Genomic DNA, 21,953 nt, shown 5'->3' with positions numbered 1-21,953 from the left:
TTTGTAGAAAGGATATTTTAAAAACAAACGATGGCAATTATTTTGTCATATATAAATTGACAATAATTACAAGCTAAAGGTGACGAAATGACGTTTATTTTGGTTAAGGTAGGCCAAGGTAAGGTAATTCGACCGTACCTAAATAAAATAGGCAACCGATAAAACTGAAAATCAGTAAAATTTGGAATAGGCTCAAAACGTAAACATTGAGCAATTATTAAATCTAGAGGAAGAAATAAAGGATTGAGCAAGTTAAAATTGTACAAAAAAATGAAATGAAGAAAGGTTATAATAACTAGCTTTAAATTATTTAATGAGACCAAAGGTAAGATTTAGAAACGAGAATTAGCACTAAGTGTGACTTCCGCATGTCAAAACTATATTGGATTCTATACGGATGGATACAGCAGTCATAGTTCGCGCTAAGTGTCATTAATAAATATTATTGCTAAAAAGTTATAACAAATCCAATTCATTATAACGGAATCTTGCTTAGAGAAAAGGTTCTCAACTCTAAATACTACCATAAAACTATTAACATACTGATATCTTTATCGTTTTTGTACATGTAACCAAATAATTAATGAACTGCATTTTAAATGTCGCGGTGTTTTACTTATAGATTGCCAGTAATAAACAGAAAAACAAACTAACTTGTCTATGCCGTTGTTCTAAATTATGATTGGTCCTTAAAATCATTTGGTGCTTCATTCTTGTACTGAAAACGCCAAATACGCTTTCAAATCAAAATGGAGGATTTGTCGGTCGAGGTGTACGGTGAAAATGGTGCTTATTATAAGGTTTGTAAATCGTGAAGTACGCCTTAGTTTAAGTGAAAAGACGTACATTCAATTCCTGTTAATCATATTTAGATTTCTTACGCTATGGTTTTCATCTTTAGTCATATACTTACAAAAATATTTTGTCCGGGAAGATGATCGCGGCTGGAATGGACGCCATGTCCGCCTGACAGGGCGTGATTTTTCTATGTGTTTTATTCCTGCTAACTTTAATATTTTTAACAGGAATTGTGAAATCGACATCGAGCTCTTGCCGCAAAATTATATTAGAGCGATATTTTGCCTGGTGGAACAAAGAAACATCTTGTTTCTTGAGCATTACCATCTGTAAGGTAGCATCAATGTTTTATAAATCCTTTTTTATTTTAGGCCATTGTCACCGACGTGCTCGACAACGAGGTTCTCGTAGCTTTTGAAAATGAGTAAGTAACCAATGTAAAGGTTTTTTAAAGCGTTTGTCTAATATTTGGTTATAATACGCTCGCCGCTATTTACATTGTTTCAATGTTGCAGCTGGCAGCCAGAATCAAAGTTCCCATTTTCGCAAGTCTTCTTGCCACCTAAAGATACAAACAAACAGACAGAATTTGTGGTTAATCAAGAGGTGGAAGTTTTAGCGAGATCAAATGAGAAGGAAGCATGTGGGTGGTGGACTGCAAATATCAAGGTAGATATTTTTAAATATTATGTGTAGGTATCCGTTAGATTGTTTAATTCCTCTTATTATTATTTTTTATGTTAAATAAGACTGACTTTGTCTCCATTTAATAAGTATAAAAAGAAACACAATTTGAACTAAGTAAATTTAAGTTCTTTTGTTTCACCATTCTTAGATTTATATTTTAAACTGGAAATTTTTGTTACAACACACTATAAAAATCTTTTTTAGTTAGAATTTGTTTTTTTAATCTTTTGGTTTAATGATCAGTTACAGTCAGATACAGTTAATCAGAATTACATAAATAATAATACAAATTGTATTAACTATTGGTGCACAATAAAGTAGTCAATATATAATGTTTATATAGACTGCCTTGAAATTATATACAAAGAAAATTCTTAAGGTACATACAATTTAAATCTAACTGTTATCTGTCTGACATACTCGCTGCAAAAAATTCATATTTTGGCTTTGGCTGAGTGTAGAAAAATATCTATCATTTTTACTACTAGGCCAGATTTATTATATGTCCCTATAGTAAGAACTATATAGACAAAATTCATACCTATTCCGAGTGTATCGTTCCTTTAATGGGGCATGTCGGGAGGTTGATTTGGATTAATTCTGCACTAGTGTTACTAGAATGAAGAAAGCCCTATATGATCAATACTTTGAATGATTAATTTAGCATTAGTATGTAAAAATACCTAAATGTGGAAACTGATTTGATGAATTGAACCTTTTTTAGCTGTAAGTTTCCCTAAAATTGTAAAATAAAATAAAACTTTGAAAAAATCTTAAATGTTATTTCTGTATATTCTGTTTAAAACGAATTAAAAGAAATACCCTAATGGATTTACTATCCATTTAAGATTTCATGTTTTACAATCAGTAACTTGTAATTAATAGTTTCTTGATTGATAAATTTTAATTGATAACATCATCATGTTGGAAACATTTTGGAATCATATTGGAAATTACTGACACACAAGCTATTGGTCTGAATTCTGTTTTTTTTTATTGGTAGAACAATATTTGTTATATATAAACTGATAAAAATACATTAAAACTGTTGTTACCCAAATCTATTGAAACATAAGCAAATAACTGAAATTTATCTTACTGTTAAATAAATTTTCTATAAGAACTTTATGATATTGAAATACATTGCTGCATTTTAATGACGTGGAAAAAGTGATATTATTTTATTTCATTAGTGATTCTGAATAATTAATCCATCAACAGAACCACTTGATATAGGGAATACAAAAAATGTGATTTTATAATTCCATGTAGATTAAATTGAAAAATGTAGTAACTATCTATATATATGTATATATAAGAGCAAAGATGTTTGATATTGGAGCTATATGTATGTTTATTTAAAAAAAAGTATATTATGTCTTATAAAATCTTAGTAGATCAGTGTAACAAGTAAATATTGTATTGAATCTCAAAAATAATGTTAATGGAAACCTAATTTACAATTCAGGACAATTTAGCTTTATCAAGCAAATTTAAAGATTTCCTGTATTCCAGATATCACAATTGAGTTAAGTTATATAATTTGTTTTCAGCAAAACTCACATGAAAGCTATTATAATACAACTTTTCTAAACTATTCGAGTAATTAGATTCCTTTTAAACCCCATACTAACAAAATTTTTTACTTAGAAAACAAATCAATTAAAATGTGATGCCATTTGTAAGCTAAAAGCTTTTTTATTTGCAATAATTGGGTCTCGTTTAGAGTACCTATATATATATATATTTTTTATCGTGATTATAGTTTTTATTTTATGTTTGGTTTTGACAAAAAAAAATGTCAACAGTAATATGTTTATAGCCTTCCTATGAACCTGTTTTCTTTTAGTTGCCTGGCTATATGGCTAATGGCCCTACAATTTTCTTAATTTATTCAGAATCTCATCTTTTGTCTAATCTTTGATAAAGATTATTTATTCTATATATGGAATAATACTATCATTTAGTAATGAAGCATAAGGCTAAGGCTGTAAGTTGCATACATTTTTGATAGGCAATTTGGTGATTAATGGCAGCTTTGAGTGCTTTCCAAATCAAAATCATTGTCTTTGCTGAAGATCACTCATACAAGAGCTATGCAGAATGTCTTTATTTAAGCTACTAAGCCGTTAAAGCGGTAGATTTAATACTATGTATAACTACATGAATAAATTGCCTATTATATACACATATATCTAATGGTAAATCAATATTTCATCATAGTTCTAAAAATAGATCTACAAACGTGAATGATTCATTATTTTACTCTATTATTTGAATGTATTTTCGAATAATTAAGAATATAATATTGACTTAATATAAAAATCTATATATATAAAAGAAAGTCGTGTTAGTTACACCACTTATAACTCAAGAACGGAAGAACAGATTTGGGTGAAAATTGGAATGGAGGTAGCTTAGAGCCAGGAGACGGACATAGGATACTTTTTATCCCGTTCGGCAGCGTTCCCGTGGGACTTGACATGAAACGTCAGTCACTATAAAACGTGGTATAACAAAAAAGAATAATAAAACGCAAATGATAGCTATGTAATTGACGTATAATGACAGCTATGTAATGACGTATATATGATAATTTGATATTTGTAAGAAATCAATATTCAAAATATTTCTATTAAATAAATAATTAAATGTAATGATAGTGCCATTGCCCATTCGTATAAACAGTGAAGAGAACTATAAAACTCGACATGGTCGTATGTATTCAGTTCATCCAAAGAATGATTAATGTTTCTATTTGTTGTTGTTGTCGAAAGACGCATTTAATCGAGTATTGGAGCGGGAACGTGAATATGATCACCAGGAATTAGACTTAGTAGTTCAAACGAATGTAACCCTGTTGAATTACCAGCAAGTTTATGATACTTTAATGAAGGCAAACGATGATGAAAATGGCAAGACATTCCTCATGTCATTAGTTTTAGCAACTGTTCGGGCGAGATCCAACATAGCGGTTGCAGTTGCTTCTTCTGAAATAGCAGTCACATTGTTAGAAGGATGCCGTACGGCTCATTCAGAATTAAAATTACCGTTAAATCTTCAAACTATTGAAGAACCAACGTGTAATATTGCAAAACACTCAGCAATGGCAAAAGTTTTAGCGGCATCGAAAATCATCATCTGGGACGAATGCACAATGGCGCATAAACGTGCATTAGAAGCACTTAACCGAACATTAAAAGATTTACGCAATGACTCAAGATGTTTTGGAGGAGCAATGATTTTACTGTCTGGCGATTTCCGCCAAATACTGCCAGTAATTCCAAGATCTACGGCTGTCGACGAAATAAACACTTGCCTCAAATCGTCAAACCTATGGCGCTATGTGAAGAAACTGCAGCTGACAACAAACATGAGAGTTACATTGCTTAATGATACATCTGCTGAAGATTTCTCGGAGCAATTGCTGACTATCGGTAATGGTCAAGTACCTGTCGATGAATGGAATCAAAAGACGAACTTATTAACAATGTGTTTCCAAACATTATTTCTAACTACAAAAATAATGAATGGTTGAGTGAGCGAGCAATTTTAGCGGCTAAGAATAAAGATGTAGATGACCTGAACTACATAATTCAAAATAAGATCATTGGAACAATGCTTCATTCAAATCTATTGACTGCGTCACAAATGAAGATGAAGCCACCAACTATCCCATTGAATTTTTAAACTCTTTGGACGTGCCTGGCTTACCACCGCACAATTTACGCCTAAAGGTTGGCTCCGTAGTAATCATGCTTCGAAACATAAACCAACCGTTGCACAGTTTTGCAACGGTATGCGTTTGGTGGTTAGAAAATTGAAGAACAATGTAATTTACGCTACGATAATGATAGGAAATCTCAAAGGTGAGGAAGTTCTTATTCCGAGGATCCCGATGATCCCAACCGATATGCCGTTTGAATTTAAAAGACTTCAATTTCCGATACGTCTTGCATTTGCCATGACCATCAACAAATCACAAGGCCAATCCTTAAAAGTTTGTGGTTTAAATCTAGAACATTCATGTTTTTCCCATGGTCAATTATACGTGGCATGTTCACGGGTCGGAAGACCATCAGCGTTGTTTGTTTTTGCGCCTGATAATAAAACAAAAAATGTCGTGTATCACAAGGTACTTAAGTGAAGAACAACCTATGTACTAAAATACAGAAATAATAATGAATGATTAATGTAGGTATTTAATTTTTATGTATTTTTTCCAATAAAAAAAACAAACTGCTTATTTATTGCCATTAAGGCGGAACAAAGTTCGCCGGGGCAGCTTGTATATATATGAAAACGCTCCAGTGGCAAGTGTCATTTTGTTATTTGAACTAAATACATTTTCGTAAATCGTTGCCCATTTCGGCGTCTAATGTTTTAAAATATATAATATATATAGAGACATCCACCATAAATCGATTGTTTTTTGGTTATGCCATGTTATTTTGTCTAACGAGGAGACCAATAAGTTACTATTTCGTTTACTGCATGCCGCAACATTCTGCGGCAACCTTGAGTGAGAACTAGGACACGCTGAAATCTTTAAATACGCATTTTTAACCGCCCACTAGATTAAGATTCTAGCGGATTATACATGAAAAATGTTTTACGCGTTCTACGCACGCGACTTAAACTAATTTTTAGCAGCTTCAAATTAATATGAATTAAATTTAGTGAAACTTTCATACGGATATTGTTTTACTTTTATTGGGTAATAGACCTGTATAGTAGTTTTATTCTGGGAGTACATTGTCTTCACTTATAATTATTTAACTAATGTATACAGTAATATTGTAAATTCTATTTTAAAAGAGTAAATGTGGAGTTTCTTGCCCATTCTCTTCCACACGAAACTATCTTTTGAAGGGGGCAACTAGAATTATCTTTTTTTTATGTTTAAAAGTGAAATTTTAGGTGGTGTTATTGGAATATTTGATTTGGCCATATACAAATATGACTAATATTTCATATTATTATTTCCAGTAAATTATAATTAATAATACTCTATCCACATATCTTTACTCTTACTTTTCTCCATTACAAGCCTAATAATGCTTGTATAGATTATGATTTTATAGCTAAGAGTTTATAGGTATGGTACATACCTATAAACTCTTTTTGTAAGTTTACAACTATCCAACATTTTTAAACAAGCTAGCCTATTTTGGCTGGTCAGATAATTATGACTATGCTCTGGATCCAACTTATTTTCTTTATGATTTAATTACTAATTACGCCTTGTACATCGTTCTAGGCATTGTTATTTTTTCAATGACCCAATAGTTTAAGTTATATGTGTAAGTGTACAACTGTTCTTTTGTTTACTCTAATCCAAGGTATTTTAGTAAGAACACAATTTAATTATATTAAATTGTGCTACTAAATTTATTATAGAATAGACAATTCTCTTAGTGCTTTGATATACTCTTACCCTTATGTGCTACAAGTACGTATTTGCGTGTTGTCCCCACGAGTATGTAAGTGTGTGCTCCTATTTCACCATGCCTCCTGCTGATAGAGGACAAATCTTTGTTTTTAATTTATTACTCAAGATGTCATATGGAACATGGTGTTTGATTAAAGAGTGGCGGAGTGTTTATTGCCAGTTCTTCCCTTCCGTTCTACACCCTTGATTTGAGAACTGGCAGTAAATTTAAAATTAGAAGCATTCATTTAATGTATATTTCTTTTTTTGACGTTCATAAGTGTACATTAAGGTACGGTGCCTACCTGAATAAATGATTTCGATTTGAATTGATAATGGGACCTGGAACCTCAAGAATAAATATTTTTGTATTTCAAGCCATCTGCCATCCAATTTCAACTGTCTGATAGTGATACTTGTTAAGAGTGCTAATCTGTTGTCAAGACTTAACATAGCCTGAAGCAACATTTACTACATTACTTTATAAATATATAGTATATATACTTTATAACTCAAATATTTTACAGCTTAATCTGGCTTTCTTTTTCCATTTTGTTTTTATAGCTATATTGTAAATAATTATTATTGTTAAGTTTTTAATGGATTACACAGCTCAGCTTATGATAGACAGATATAACAGCCTAAGTACTGTTGACAGTATTAAACACATTGACTATTTCTGAACAAATATATTTAGTAAAGAATTAAACCACTCTTACTATTACATTATAAAATCTACATGGTGTATGATTGAAATGTCACATCCAGTAGTAGTTAGTATGCATTTGGCAGTCCTAAGAAAGTTAACAGGATTTTTTTTCAAAATTAATTAGATCATTTTATTTACAGATGATGAGGGGTGAATTCCTGGTCATAGAATACCTGGAGTGGGACAACTGCTATACAGAGATTGTGCCAAATGACAGACTGCGGGTGAAACAGACCAAGACGCCCATTGATAAGAACACCTTTCACAAGTTTGAGATACCGGTGCCTGAAGACCTTAAAGACTAGTATGTATATTTTTATATTTCAAGAGTTATCACTATTTACATGGTAGTTACAGAGGCCCTGGTTGATGCAAACAATATATTGGTATTGCAAAAGTACCTATGATAATTATGTATATGTATAGATTTATTATATAGAAAACTGTGATACTTTCATTAAAATATTAAATTCTAGTAAGGGGCCGTTCATAAAATACGTCACACTGAAATCAGCTTTTTTTGACCCCCTCCCCCCCATTGTCACGCTGTGTCACACATTTGGGACCCCCCCCTAGAAATATTTCGTCACAAAAACTAAGAACCCCCCCCCTGCTGAGTATGATAAATTCTAGAGAAATAGTATTTTCATTTGTTACTGAATCGAGAGCGCAGGGTACGTGGAAACGTTACTCTATCAAGTATTGGAAAAACAAAGAAACCCGTTGTGACGGATCGCAACGCCGCTAGAGTCGCGCCACAGAGCTAGCGCTCATGTCAAAAAATTATAAACGGCGAACGTCAAGCTGCCCTATACCCCCCCCCCTACCCCCTCCCCCCTTGTCACACTCAGCCAGACCCCCCCCCCCCCTGTATGCGAACGTATTTTATGAACGGCCCCTAAGTAAGGTAATTAGCATTCCTAATTATGAAAGTTTAGAATGCTTTTATATTGTGTTTTATTTAACGCAATTTATAACTCTAGTTTTTAATCTGTAGCCTACACGATATGCATAGCGCGAAAGTGGAGAATGCGCACAAGGAGTTTCAGAAGGCGATCGGCGCGGCACTTGTCTGGTACGTGCCCGAGCGCGCCGTGCTCGCTGTTATCTCTCGGTGTGACACCTCGCAGAAGCGCGCGCAGATGCTCCATGAGATACATTTCAGGTAAATAGCTGAGCTTGCTTGAATTTCCGGATCGACATTTCATATCCGTATTTTAATTAAATTAAAAAAAAAATCCACGTATCTAAGGAAATTAAATCACAGCAAAACCAGAAAGTATAAGTTCCAAATAAATGAATTTTCACTACAAATACTGGTATGGTCGGTTCCTTTTATATTTTAAAACCAAATAATATATGTATAACAAAATAATTTGTTCTAGTAATTTGAGAAAATAAAGAAAGAAAATGTAATTATAGCACTCCATAAGACGTTATTTGCTCAGTTAACATTTAAGGTCTTGTTTGTTGTTAAAGCAGCCGACTCACTGCTTATGCAAACTTAGTGCTTACAGTAAATGGAAAATACAGGGCCAAGGGTTCAGAGATATTGCCCAGATAGGTAGTATGTATTTCCTACAGAGTTATCAATTGAGATTTTTTATACGTATTTATGCCTTAGTAAAATTATATATACTTTTTTATTTAGTTTGTCACAGCATCACAGTTATGTCCATACTTAATATTTTATGCAAATATTATTTCAGAAATCTAACACAAAAGCTATTATTGTTGAAAAAGACTGAAGAAGCAGCCAGGCAGCTGGAGTCAACTAAAATACACAATCAAGGCGGGTTCGTATTAAAATTGTTTTATTTTTTTGTATAGTATTAAGAACATTACTAATATAATTTAATTAATTACAAATCCAACTTTGGACTCTTGTCAAAATCAGATACTTGACCATTAAGATACTATATTCAAAACTTATTTTTGACCCAACAGAATATACTGGTACATATATGGAATAGTTACTGGATCAAGCTTATTTATCATGGGTATTGTTTCAGGTACACGGACGAGTTTAGCGTCCGCGAAGATTTAATGGGGCTGGCGATTGGCACGCACGGTGCAAACATTCAGCAGGCCCGGAAAGTTGCGGGAATTACCAATATCGAGCTGGAAGAACTCACTTGTACCTTCAAGCTTTGTGGAGAGGTGAGATTCACTTGATTGTTAATCAGCCTATATCACTAGAAATTAAACAAATTCAGTGCTTGGTCTTGAGAAATCTGGAATGCCATTCACTAAAAAACACATATTTGCCATTTAAGAAAAAAATAATCAGCAAACAAAATGTTAGACCAATACCAACAAGTAGCTTGTAGCACCAATTGCTTTAGAAAGGACTGGCAAAATATGGTTATGTATGTATTGTGTTTGTCTGTCAGTCTGCAGAAGCTGTCCGTACTGCTCGCGCGCTACTTGAGTACGCCGAGGAAATGGTGAAGGTGCCAAGGCAGCTAGTGGGGAAGGTGATTGGCAAAAACGGCAAAGTTATACAAGAGATAGTGGACAAGACTGGTGTCGTCAGGGTGAGCATATCCGTTTAATAAATATAATAAATGATGAATGAACTTATGTATAACAAAAAACAAAAGTCAAATACAATAGTTTTTTGTCTGTATTCAAAAAATGGGAGCCTTTATTTTGAAATATCGTTATAAGCTTTACTTCTATATATATTTATTTTGTTATTTTTTTGTATTTTACATAACTTTGTTTTGATCCATGATTTGTTAATATATTTAAAATTAAACTTTTTATATTATGTATTATACACAAGATATTTTTCAAAACTTATTTAAAATTTGTTTGTATATTTTTAGTTGAAAGTATTAAACTGCTCTCGGCTAATCATCATTGCTAATCTAGCGAAAAGACCTGCTTTGCAAAATATGGTTAAGCTTAACCCAGCTAACTTGTGACGACAATATTTTATGTACATGTGATGGTCACAAAGCTATTATAATAATTGAGGTGACTTGTACAGGTGAAAGTTGAAGGTGACAATGAGCCGCAACCGGTAGGGCCCCGTGAGGAAGGCATGGTGCCGTTTGTGTTCGTGGGTACGAGGGAGAACATCTCCGACGCCAAGGTGCTAGTGGAGTACCACGTGGCACATCTCAAGGTAACCGTCGATAATCGATATGAATATTTATAAATATAAGCACTCAAATTTAAGACTAAAATGGATGCTATAGTCCATATATAAAGCAAGATCAATCAGATTATTAGTTAAGGAAATTGGTATTGACTAGTTAATGTGTGTTTCAGGAAGTAGAGCAGCTCCGTGCTGAGAAGCAGGAGATAGACCAGCAGCTGCGCGTGGTAATGGGTGGCAGCTCCGTGTCTTACCCGCCTCCGCGTGGAGCGCCCGCCCAAAGAGCACGACGCATGAGGCCTCCGCCCACTACTCAGAGATATCCACCTGGTACGTAAATGACGTGTTACTCCCAATCGAGAACCTGTTTTATAAATTTAATTATGTTGAATAATAATAATAATAATAGATGGATCATGAAGGTAAAAATCGACTGCTGTTGAATTTCCTTTCTGTGCAAAACTAATAATTATTACAAGGTATGAATAGTTACATTATACTTTGCAGGCGGCAGACGCACGACACCGGAACTAGGAGATGATCGACCTGAACGCGGCGAAGGTTCTTACCGCGGGCGGACGAGGCCGCCGCGAATTAACAGGTATTTTTCAATGAATCCTAGCTATTTTCTATAGATTTGACTTAAAAGGTATTCATGAAATTCTGATTAAATTTTAGTAATTTATTACTAAAATTTATAAGTATAATAAATCCTTTAGGATTTATTAAACTCATTAGGAGGTTAATTACTACTAAAACTACCTGCTACTACAATCTATATGAAACTTAGATAACATTGAATTTCTACCTCTGTAGTTAATTCCTAGGCTTAAGAATTTATTTTAGGGATATACATAGTGTTCATGTTATACATAAAGATACATGATTATATACTCAGAAATGTGCTTTTAGCGATTTGAATCAAAATTGTTTCATCAGGTCGAGTGAGCGTCGCGGTGAAGAGAGGCGCGTCCCACTAGAGAACGGGCGTGCACATCCTAGACCGCCACGAGATGCAAGGGACGCTCCACGAGACCAGAGGGAAAATGTTAGTATTGAACTATGTACTTCTTCTACTAAAGAAATATGTAGCAAAGCATGCTAAACGCATACATATGAGAATGTCTAAAATTCAACAAATCTCAATCTAAAGAAGATCAAAAAAATCTTATCTAAATTATCTGATTTATGATTTATATGAGCTTTTCAATAAAATCACAGTTTCAGGTTTTTGTTTTGCTTGCGTCTGTATTGTAATTGAATGAATGTAAATTTTAACGTATGATATTCATGTAGAGCGGCAGACGGCGCGAGGGCCGTGAGGGTCGCGAAGTGAGGGAACCCGGCCGTCGGCAGACTGATGATGACAGCTCACCTCTTGACAGTCAAGACGTCTCCAGCGCCGATCGAGGTACGTAAGGGTTTCAACGCGCACGTGACGTCAAGTTAATTTGAATCAAACCGGATATGAAAGACCTATCCAGATTTAAAGTAAGGCCTGGACTCTGAAACCCATCCTTAGTGCATGTTGCTTGGGTGATTTTGCTCTTTTCTTAGATTTTATGTGTACTGAAAAATCTGAAAATATTACATGCTAAATATAGTATAGTAAATTTAATTCTAGTATATAGTATATAATTTTATTGTTTATTTTGATAACATGGATGTAAAGTAATTAATAGTTGTATACTATTTTATATTTTTTGGAAAAAACTAAGTATTTTGCATAATATTTCCTTACAGCTATTTATGTGTTAATGATTCTCTTTTTTTAATATTTTAAAATTAATTTAAGATGGGGTTTTAATTTAGCATGGCTTGCATGAAATATTTTTGATAGAAAATGCTAATAACAAGTTATTTTTCGGGTATATATTATGGATGGATATTTGGGCATATCTTTAACAATTAATTTATTAATAGTTTTTTTTAATATTAATTAGTATGGTTTTGTTAAATAGTTTAAGAGGGCATGTGTGGTAGTGAGTATGCTGTAGTGTAGTGTAGTGTAGTGGTGACGTGTGCAGAATCCCTGTCTTCGGAGGGGACGCAGAACACCGAAGGAAAACCGGCTACTTCCAGGAGAAGGCGACGCAAGCAAGGAGGTATACGCACGCATACATTTACACTTATCTGCACGCTCATTAATTAAAATATAACTGCGCTATGACGTATTGTATGTAACATATACGCACTCAAGCATACATTGATAACTATGCACGCACCTGTAACTTGAGTCACAAACCTATTTAAATAGTTAGTGGTATTTAATGTAACACATTATGTTTTTAACTCTTTATATGTGGTTTATCTAAGATTAAATATGAGCTCTATCACGTCTTTTTAACTCTGATCTTCCTTATATTTTTTAAGTTAATATACAGGGGTTTTAATAGCGTTTGTTTAGTGTCTTTGTACTTTAGTAAATATTATTTTTGTTTATGTTTCATGTAAGATTTTCAGATTAAAACCTAGATAAATCTAACCTACAACTAATTTTTTGTCAGCACGCAATAATGCTAGTAAACATGTTTCCAGGCGGCGGGTGGAAGAACGGTGTGAGCGGCGGCGGTGGCGGCGGCGAGGGCGGGCGAGCGGGTGCGGTCAAAGGCAAGCGCGAGCCCAAAGGCAAAGGCGAGGCGCTCGTGAACGGCACGGCGTAGGGCCCTCGGTCGCCGTCGGTCGCTATACGGGACGAGGCCCCACCTCTCGCTTCGGCCGGCCGTGACCCCGTCTCGTCAACTTACATTTCGATTCTGACACCGACTGCGGCCAAGCGGATCACTCGTCATATAGGTCATTTCATTATAAGTTTCCTCGCTCGGCCGACCCCGCGCTCGCCGAGCGGCGACGCTATCGACGGTTTAGGTTTGCGTGTGTTATAGCGTTTCTTCGACTCTGACTAACTAGATATAGGCCTCTATCTCGTCCCGGTATCGCGTCCGAGACGCTGTCACGTCGTGTGGTACGATTTTATTTTTATTTGTATGATATCATTGAGTTGATATGTTATTGAAGCGAGTGTCGCATGCCACTCTTGTTTGTGACGCCCTGTCCAGTACGTACGTACTATGTTTACCGGTGTACGCGGACGGACTCAGCCGAAGGCGGCTCTACTGACTGGACTCACTAGGCTGGGCGCAGCGCGTCGCCACGCCACTAGACTCACTCGTATTATGCTTTCGTAAGAGATTCGTGATTTGTATTCGTGATTACTCGATTATATGAAAAATTAAACAATGTGTACGTCGCTCCCCCGGACGATACTGAGCCGAGCGCGCCGAGCCGAAGCAGGCCACGCGCGACTCGACTCCTATAAATATAACATTTCTGTACATATTTTCAACTTTGGTTTTATTTTTACCATTCACGTTGACTAAAGGAGCCCTGAAAATACTAGTCTTACTAGCAGCTTGCCAAGGAAATTGAAAAAATATAAAAAGATGTCACTGGTCAGTTTATTTGTACAAAGTTACATAATTCACTACAACTATAATACTGTTATGATACATCCTTGATATATCATAATTTACTATAGATATTAACAATATTGCGTCATTATGCCATTCTCTATGATTTTCTAAATAAAACTAATTACGTTAGACAAAAATGGATAAATTTCCTATTTAGAGAAGGCAACACATTTACAACATATACCAAATATTGACATTCTAATTACTAGTAAATGTAGGTTTATAAGATGAATCTTAATCTAGTTAGAAATATTTCTATACAAAAATATTTGAAACCTTATGTTCTCTGACATGTATATTGCCCTGTTTAAAATCTATACCTTTCTAGTTAATATTCGTAGCATTTTTAACCTTTGATATAAAAAGAAACAAATACTATGCGGTCATTACGTATCTACTGCTACAAACTGCCCTCACCTTGAAAAATATGTGAACAGCGCCTACTTTATAAATTCATTTAAAATGATTTGAGTATTATTTATTTACGCTTATCTTAATGAGGGCCGGGCATATGGTAAATTAATGTGCAGTTTAATATCTAAAAACTAACTAAGGCGAGTGCAGATATACAGTACTTTAAGGTCGTCAACGATTTGTATAAACAGGTTTGTTACACAAAATATTCAAATCGTTCACAAGCTACTATTATATATAATATTTACAGATCATCAGTCGTAAACGCGTTAATATGCATTATTGCCGGGAATAACATTCACAGAAAGCAACAGCTAAACATTGATATGTAAAGTCTTCAGTTTATATTTCATTAACATTTAGTACATATTTTTATGATTGACATTTTAATCCTTTGAACAATAGGCCTTGTATTATAAAGCATTTTAGTCCAATTTTATACATAACATGGAATTCTTGAGGCTTGTTAGATTGCCGTTGGATTTTTCAATATTAAATTTGGATTATTAATTTTGTTTAATAGCAGTTGAAATTAGGATTTTAGTGCCACTGAAAAGTTGGCACTATCTTCATTTCTTGGTACTCCATACTAGCAGTTATTAAACAAAAGTGCCCAAGTGTTGCGGTCTGTCCCCGGCAATAATGAGATGGCGGCATTATATGAGTCTACCATCATCACGACAGTCGTCCGACTCGCTGTCAGAAGAGTGTCGTGACGCGTCGCAGCAAGAGTCGTCACTCCAATGCTGGAACTCTTCTTTGTGGTGCTCTAGTGCCATCAGGGATGGGAATAGACTGTCGCACGAGCTACATCTGCAATAAAAAGTTAATTTATCAATAATACTAATATTCATTATGCTTTTTTTATCACCTTAAAAACGTTAGCACAACATAAACCTATTTTGATCAAGGAGCGATATGTACTTAATAGGTAAACCCTTAGCAGATGTATTCTATGTTCTATATGCAATTCTGCATGTTTCGTTTATAATTTTTTTTTTATCGTAGTATTTACTCTGCCTTCCAGAGCCATAATTTTATTTTGTCAAATCTGAATATAGTCATACACAAACAAAAATGTTACAAAGGTAGTCTGTTTTTTTTAATATATCTATACCTATCTATAAAGAGTACAATTACCCAAAGTGCCTCTTTTTCTGTTGGTGGTCGCTTAGCAGACGACGTGAGGGAAACGATCTGTCGCAAACATTGCAAGTCAATGCCTCATCTGTAACAAACATTTCATTTAAAACCAAATATATTAGAGTGAAATAAAAAATACTTCTTAATATATGTGGTAAATTTGGTAGAGCAAAATTTTTACTGTATTTACTGTTACAGTATAATTCAAACATAGCCCTTACCAATTCATCAAAATGAAACATGCAATTGAGGCAGTTGATATTATATCCTTTATAACAGTTTTGGTGTCAAAGGAATCAATGGTAATTTGGAAACATTCAATATTAAAAGCATAATATTTTGTGGTTTTAAAGCAATTTAATTTTACCAATAAATTAATTTTTGTTTCTTATACTATGTCATTAGGTTTATTTGTTGGGGTATTTTAATGAATATAACCAATAGTTATGTACATTTTAATTATCATATAACTTAAAAAGAGAAAAAACAAATATGCATTTAAATTGTAAAGAAATAAAATATTACCATTATATTGATATGTTTTATACATTTTTTAAATTGAGCATATCTGATACAAATGCAATAATAACTAACTTCTTACATATAAAAAGATAAAAAATCTTTGTTAAAAATTGCGTTTTTTACATTAAAATAAAGATAAAAGTTAAATTAAAGTATCCTATAATGCCATCAGCACCATTTTTTATTATCATACAAGCTATAGACTAATATATTCAATAAAGTGTAATTGTGTAAAGAACATGATAAATAGTTATAAAAATTGTTTCCATAAGATTCATGAAAAGTTTTATAAATTCAGTCAAGGTATTAAGTACCTATGAAAGAGGTCACATTAACAGCATCCATTTTTATGTGAATTAGCAGCATTCAGGAGTAAGGCATGTCTAAGAAATAGGCAAGTGAATTTCCAACATAGCTATTCCAAACAAGATATCTGTGTTATATAGGGAGTGTGTTGGACACAGATGATTTAAACATGCTTCCAAATAATCTTGCTCCAGATGCGCCACCCGGAATTGATCCCATCATCATCCAAAGCAATGCCAACACTTGTCCCACAGCACAGATGACTGTCAACGGTGTACTTTGTAGGTGCAATGCACAATACAAAGTGGCAATTAGTGTTGAACCATACAGACATGTTGATAATGCTTTCTCCTTTGAAAATAGAGATTTGAGGTGTGACCAAGGCCCCCAAAGAAAACTGAAACTGTTTGAAATATAATTAGAGTTTGTTCCTTGTGTTTATAATAACATTATGTAAACAATACAGTGTAAGCTAAAATTGAATGGATGAAGAGTTATGTAAACTTTGATCCTAATTTAGAGTGAAATTCAAACCTGTTCCAGTATAATACAATTTTGTTAAAGAAAATAAATGGTTTTATTATATTATATATAGCATACGAAATTTATTATTTTACTTAACTTACCTAAAAATAAAAAAGAGACTTCCCAGAGTAAACAGCAATGCAAATTTCCTTGCTTTTAGTAGAAGAATAGGTATATACAAAAATGACAAAATGAAACATAGGATGCCAAAGAATAAACAGATACCGAACCCCATAAATCGCTGTGTTCGACTCTGAAACAATGATATGTTTATATCAAAATATTACTACTGGCTGACCCCATTAGTATATGTAAACAAAGTATTTAGTAATTAATATGATATGGAACTTACCAGTGTGAAATATTCCTTCTGTACTTCATCAAACCAAGAGGCCGTAGTACTCGAGCTAGTAGGAGATTCCTCATTACTTCTGGTAAAAAAGTTTGACGTCGAAAAGGGTAAATTGAATTTATAACTTCGACGGCTTTCATTTTGAAGTAAATAATCGTCTAGATCCGATTTCAATGTGGCCATTTTTGCTTAATTTTAAAATAATTGGCATAAAATAATTCTGGATAATTGCGAATACTTATTAATGTTTGTACCAAACAATACGCTAAACAGAAAAAGTTGACGAATGAATCAGCCATCAACTGACAATTGACCTTCTATCAATGTGACAGTAGCCAATTATTTACGAGCTTAACAGTAGTGTATGTAGAAAGTCGAAAACTAAATTTGTATGAAAATGACAGCTGTAGTTGGTACGAACTGTCGACACTAGTAGTCATTTTCATACAAATTTAGTTTTTGACTTTCTACATACACTACTGTTAATCTGTCTTGACCAGACCCCACTGTCAGTCTAGTATAGAGTTAAAATAAATTGTCATACTCTGATTTTACATTCCGTGGAATTCTGACATTTGATAAGTGTTGCTACTAAATAAGTTCTCCAACGAAAAAAGGACAAATTTGACCCATTTGTGGACAAATTATATTAATTAATACAAATAAATTATATAAAATAAAAAATAAATTTTAAAATGTTAAAATTATATTATTTTTATCCTTCACCTAAAAACGTAAATCTAAATATTTACTTACCCAAGTTACCTAATACAAAAATAACAAATATTTCATTATCACAAACAATCGTAATTTTATCATCATGTTTCATTGAAATTCAAAAATGTGAATGTATTGAAATTGAAAAACTAACGTCCAAAAGTGCCATTTTAGGTAGTCTAATTGGATACACGATTTGCCTTTCACTTTGCGCCCTGCCAAAAAGGTTTGCTATCTCATGTCAAAAAATGGTAGCTGTCAGAATTCTACGGAATTAAAACCTTGAGTATGATTTAATAATATTGTTATTGGCGAAATTTTTTACGTACCGTAGTCTGTGTCGTCACTGAAGTCATCGTGTGTTTGTCGTATGTTATTGTTGTATCGGTCGTGCGCACAGGGCGGACAGACTCCACGCGTGTCTCGTTCATCCAGGTCAGTACTACTTGCATCTGAATCTACCTCAGCTTCCTTGATATGAATGTCTTCACTTTGTTTGTTATCAAGTTTCTCGTTAGATGAAAGCTGGTTGTAGTTTTTTCTGGGCGGTCGGGAATCTGTTAATAGGAATCAAAATTAAATATAAGGTTTTACGTCGTTATTTTTGTACACAATTGATAATGATAATTATAGTTAACCTTGACATTAAGATCGACACTTAAAAAGTAGGTATCGTAATTTTTAAAGATCCTCATTCTTTAAAAATCGTGTATTGATTGGTTGGTTGGTTTGCATTAATTAAGTAATTAGCACGACATAATATACACCTTCCATAACAATTATTAGATTGTTTTCGTTTGCATTCATACATATTATGTAATATTGTTTACTAAAAAAACAACTGGTGCCCACGATTTGATTTACGCGAAATCGGGGTTTCCTCTGCACCTGGTGCAATCCATTCTATCCGCGTATTAGGTGTGATACTTATACCTAGTAACCATTAACATTTGGCGGGCCATAAAGTTAAAGAAATTATAGAGGAGGGCCAGAATTATAAAAACAAATGCATTGTGTGTTTTAAGCTTTTAATCATAACATCACAAGTAGATTCTACTTTTTATTCATCGTTCTTCATCTTACCGGATTTTTCCGGGCCGTACTCTGCTCTACACTGGTGTAGAGTATTGACCAAAACCAACATTTTAATTTAATCATAGAGACACATGTCCGCCTGAGAACACTTTGCTATGTAATTTTTAACAGGCGAATGCTTGTAAAATTCAATAATTAATTAATTCTTTGTTTCTGACAACAGATTTGTCAGAAACAAAGCTTAACTCTCACTGAGAATAGCTTAGTACATTCGTAACTCTTTAAGACTGTCTAAGTAGTTTTGGAGCGAAACTGTTTAAGTAGTATTGGAAATTAATTTCTAATATACCTCCTAAACTAAGTAGTCATATATTGGCAATGTATGGTACATTATCAGGAATGCTTGTTTTAATCTTATCACAAGAGAACTGGTTAATTTGACTGGATATTTAAACGAATTATTATCTCGCGGTCTTGTGATAAGTAGATGTAATGATAGCAATTTGCGTATCGTAAACAATATAACAACAGAAATATACTTACTAAATTAATAACAACAATATAACATTATGCATGTCACCTCTATCTATTTAAAGCATTCCAATATTAAGAATAAAATTAAAAAAAAATTGTATTGTACACTTTTTAATAGGAAGAAAATGTAATTTAACTCCGTCTATCCAAAACTGTTAATAAAGTTTAATTTCTTATCATAAATAATACGGGTTGTATTACTAAAGAAATTAACGACAGAAAGGTTTAGTACTCAATTAAAACCATTAAGTCTTATTTCAGATTCAATAAAATGGACAAAAACGCGCCAAAAATTGCCATCCTCGGCGCTGGAGTTGTTGGTTTAACAGTTTCCAAAATATTACAAGATGAACTTAGAAATGCCGATATTACTGTAATTTCGGACGAATTTCGAGAGAAAACAGTCAGTGACATTGCTGCAGGGATCTTTCGACCTGGCCTAAGCTTTCGGGGCCCCACGCAAGAGATCACGAAACGTTGGATCGACAAGTCTTGGTACTTTTGGCAGGACATACTCAAAACTCGGGAGGCTGAAGAAGCTGGTGTTATATCCGTCGGTAGCTATATATTCTCCAAAGAAAACTATCACGTTACAAGAAATAGATTGATTGAGGACATAGTTCCAATTTACCGGGCAGTCGATAAAGACGAGCTGAAGATCGTAAGCGAAGGTTGGAAGTATGGATCCTATTTCTCAACTGTTAAAACTGGTTGCGATCGCTACTTACCCTGGATCGAGAAATCATTTAAGGCTAAAGGCGGTAAAATCATCACAAGGAAGGTAGAAAGCTTTTCATCACTACCTAAGTATGATTTAGTATTCAATTGCACAGGAATGGGAGCGAAATATTTGTGCAATGATTACGACTTAGTTCCAATTCGTGGGCAAGTCTTTAAGGTAAAGGCTCCATGGTTGAAGACTGCTTTTTACGGCGATTACGATGCGTATATAATTCCAGGACAGGATGGTATAGCAACCCTTGGAGGTGTGAGACAATATGATAGCTATAACACCAAAGTTTGTAAGCATGATGCTGCAGCTATAATGGAGAGATGTGTTGAGCTATTGCCGGCGTTGAAGAATGTGGAGATTGTAGGGCAAAGGGTCGGGTTGAGGCCTCATAGAGTACCTGTGAGGGTGGAATCAGAGTTGCTTAATGGTTTGAAAGTAGTTCACTGCTATGGTCATGGGGGCTATGGAGTTATGTGCGCTCCCGGCACTGCAATTGACGCCGTAGCGATTGGGTTAGATCAATTGAGATCTAGTATCAGAAGTAAAATTTAATTTTAGAAACACAATATTAAAAAAATAATTATAGAGTGGGAATACAGTTGTATTTCATTTATATAGTTTTAACAGTAAGTTTTACAAATTTAATGACATAAATTGGTAAAACTTTCCTTTATATTTCTTGCCACTTTTTCCTTTATATTTGTTGCGATAAAATCTAAGATTGGCTGTATTATTTAGGCGATAACGTTTTTCTCGGAAAGTCTTCAATCAATTAGTTAGTTATCAATCCGATATATGGCATTGTTCAGTAAATTAGTTACTTATCCTGCCGATCAATAGATGGCAGTTGCTGCATCTGGATACGCGGTATTGTTCTACTTAGCATCAATATTGTTCATAGTGGTTTAAAATAATCTTAACTTAACGCTCAAATGTCAACAATGTTTTACAAAAACGTAATGCTTCTGTTATAAGTAGGTAAATAGAAACCCGAATATACTATTTAACAAATCTACTCCACGGCATTACATGCACGGTTACCTAATTATTTAAACTGTCATTCGGTTTTTAACCCGAATTGAGATTGGGAATTGGGATTCCGAATAATGGATAATGAATCAAGGCTGTTAGTTATGTGAACACAACTTCCCTTTTAGAAAAACTTCTACGAACAACATTATAGATATCGGCTTTTATTAATCTATAGTATACAATCTTTTTCGTAGGTTATCACGTTATCAAGATAACGATTTTCAAAATTTGAACTAAATCTGTTAATAATGTTTTTTCGTTTTTTACAACAAGCAACATATTAAATGTTGTAAAAATACAATGGATTGACAATAATTATTAACTTATACAAGTGACGCTGCCGTTTTGTGTTACGCTGTTGTGCGAAAAGAAGGGCCTTTTCTAATTTCCAATCTACATAGATTCTAGTAGCAGGCAAAATACTCCGCACGCCATC

General features: G+C 33.8%; 4 protein-coding genes across 6 annotated transcripts; 2 read left to right on the top strand and 2 right to left on the bottom strand.

The window, feature by feature from the left end:
• Positions 1–681: 681 nt before the first annotated feature.
• On the top strand, positions 682–14,077 carry LOC110994158 (fragile X mental retardation syndrome-related protein 1). 3 transcript variants are annotated; one of them, XM_022260673.2, is made up of 15 exons: positions 682–800; positions 1,170–1,222; positions 1,314–1,467; positions 7,766–7,929; positions 8,623–8,790; positions 9,335–9,421; positions 9,638–9,785; positions 10,019–10,162; positions 10,621–10,758; positions 10,905–11,061; positions 11,239–11,332; positions 11,671–11,779; positions 12,028–12,142; positions 12,759–12,836; positions 13,270–14,077. In XM_022260673.2, exons 1-15 carry the CDS (start codon positions 750–752, stop codon positions 13,392–13,394), a joined length of 1,785 nt encoding a protein of 594 aa, XP_022116365.1. In that variant the 5' UTR covers positions 682–749; the 3' UTR covers positions 13,395–14,077. The 3 variants fall into 3 exon arrangements, with proteins under 3 accessions (XP_022116365.1, XP_022116364.1, XP_022116366.1); XM_022260672.2 differs by having other exon boundaries at positions 12,744–12,836; XM_022260674.2 differs by lacking the exon at positions 12,759–12,836.
• Positions 14,078–14,171: 94 nt separating this feature from the next.
• On the bottom strand, positions 14,172–16,721 carry LOC110994163. The gene is made up of 3 exons (XM_022260682.2): positions 16,598–16,721; positions 15,759–15,846; positions 14,172–15,431 (listed from the first exon to the last, which is right to left on the bottom strand). The coding sequence occupies exons 1-3, from the start codon at positions 16,647–16,649 to the stop codon at positions 15,275–15,277; spliced, it is 297 nt and encodes a 98-aa protein (XP_022116374.2). The 5' UTR covers positions 16,650–16,721; the 3' UTR covers positions 14,172–15,274.
• On the bottom strand, positions 16,480–17,770 carry LOC110994162 (protein transport protein sft2). The gene is made up of 3 exons (XM_022260681.2): positions 17,467–17,770; positions 17,216–17,367; positions 16,480–16,992 (listed from the first exon to the last, which is right to left on the bottom strand). The coding sequence occupies exons 1-3, from the start codon at positions 17,647–17,649 to the stop codon at positions 16,722–16,724; spliced, it is 606 nt and encodes a 201-aa protein (XP_022116373.2). The 5' UTR covers positions 17,650–17,770; the 3' UTR covers positions 16,480–16,721.
• Positions 17,771–18,488: 718 nt separating this feature from the next.
• Positions 18,489–21,732, top strand: LOC110994160 (D-aspartate oxidase). Its single transcript, XM_022260676.2, has 2 exons — positions 18,489–18,618; positions 20,014–21,732. The coding sequence occupies exons 1-2, from the start codon at positions 18,554–18,556 to the stop codon at positions 21,035–21,037; spliced, it is 1,089 nt and encodes a 362-aa protein (XP_022116368.2). The 5' UTR covers positions 18,489–18,553; the 3' UTR covers positions 21,038–21,732.
• Positions 21,733–21,953: the final 221 nt, after the last annotated feature.

The sequence above is a fragment of the Pieris rapae genome, chromosome 17, assembly GCF_905147795.1.
Source record: "Pieris rapae chromosome 17, ilPieRapa1.1, whole genome shotgun sequence".
Lineage (NCBI taxonomy): Eukaryota > Metazoa > Arthropoda > Insecta > Lepidoptera > Pieridae > Pieris > Pieris rapae.
The sequence above is the reverse complement of the archived record's forward strand: the minus strand, read 5'-3'. Positions and strand labels throughout refer to the sequence as shown.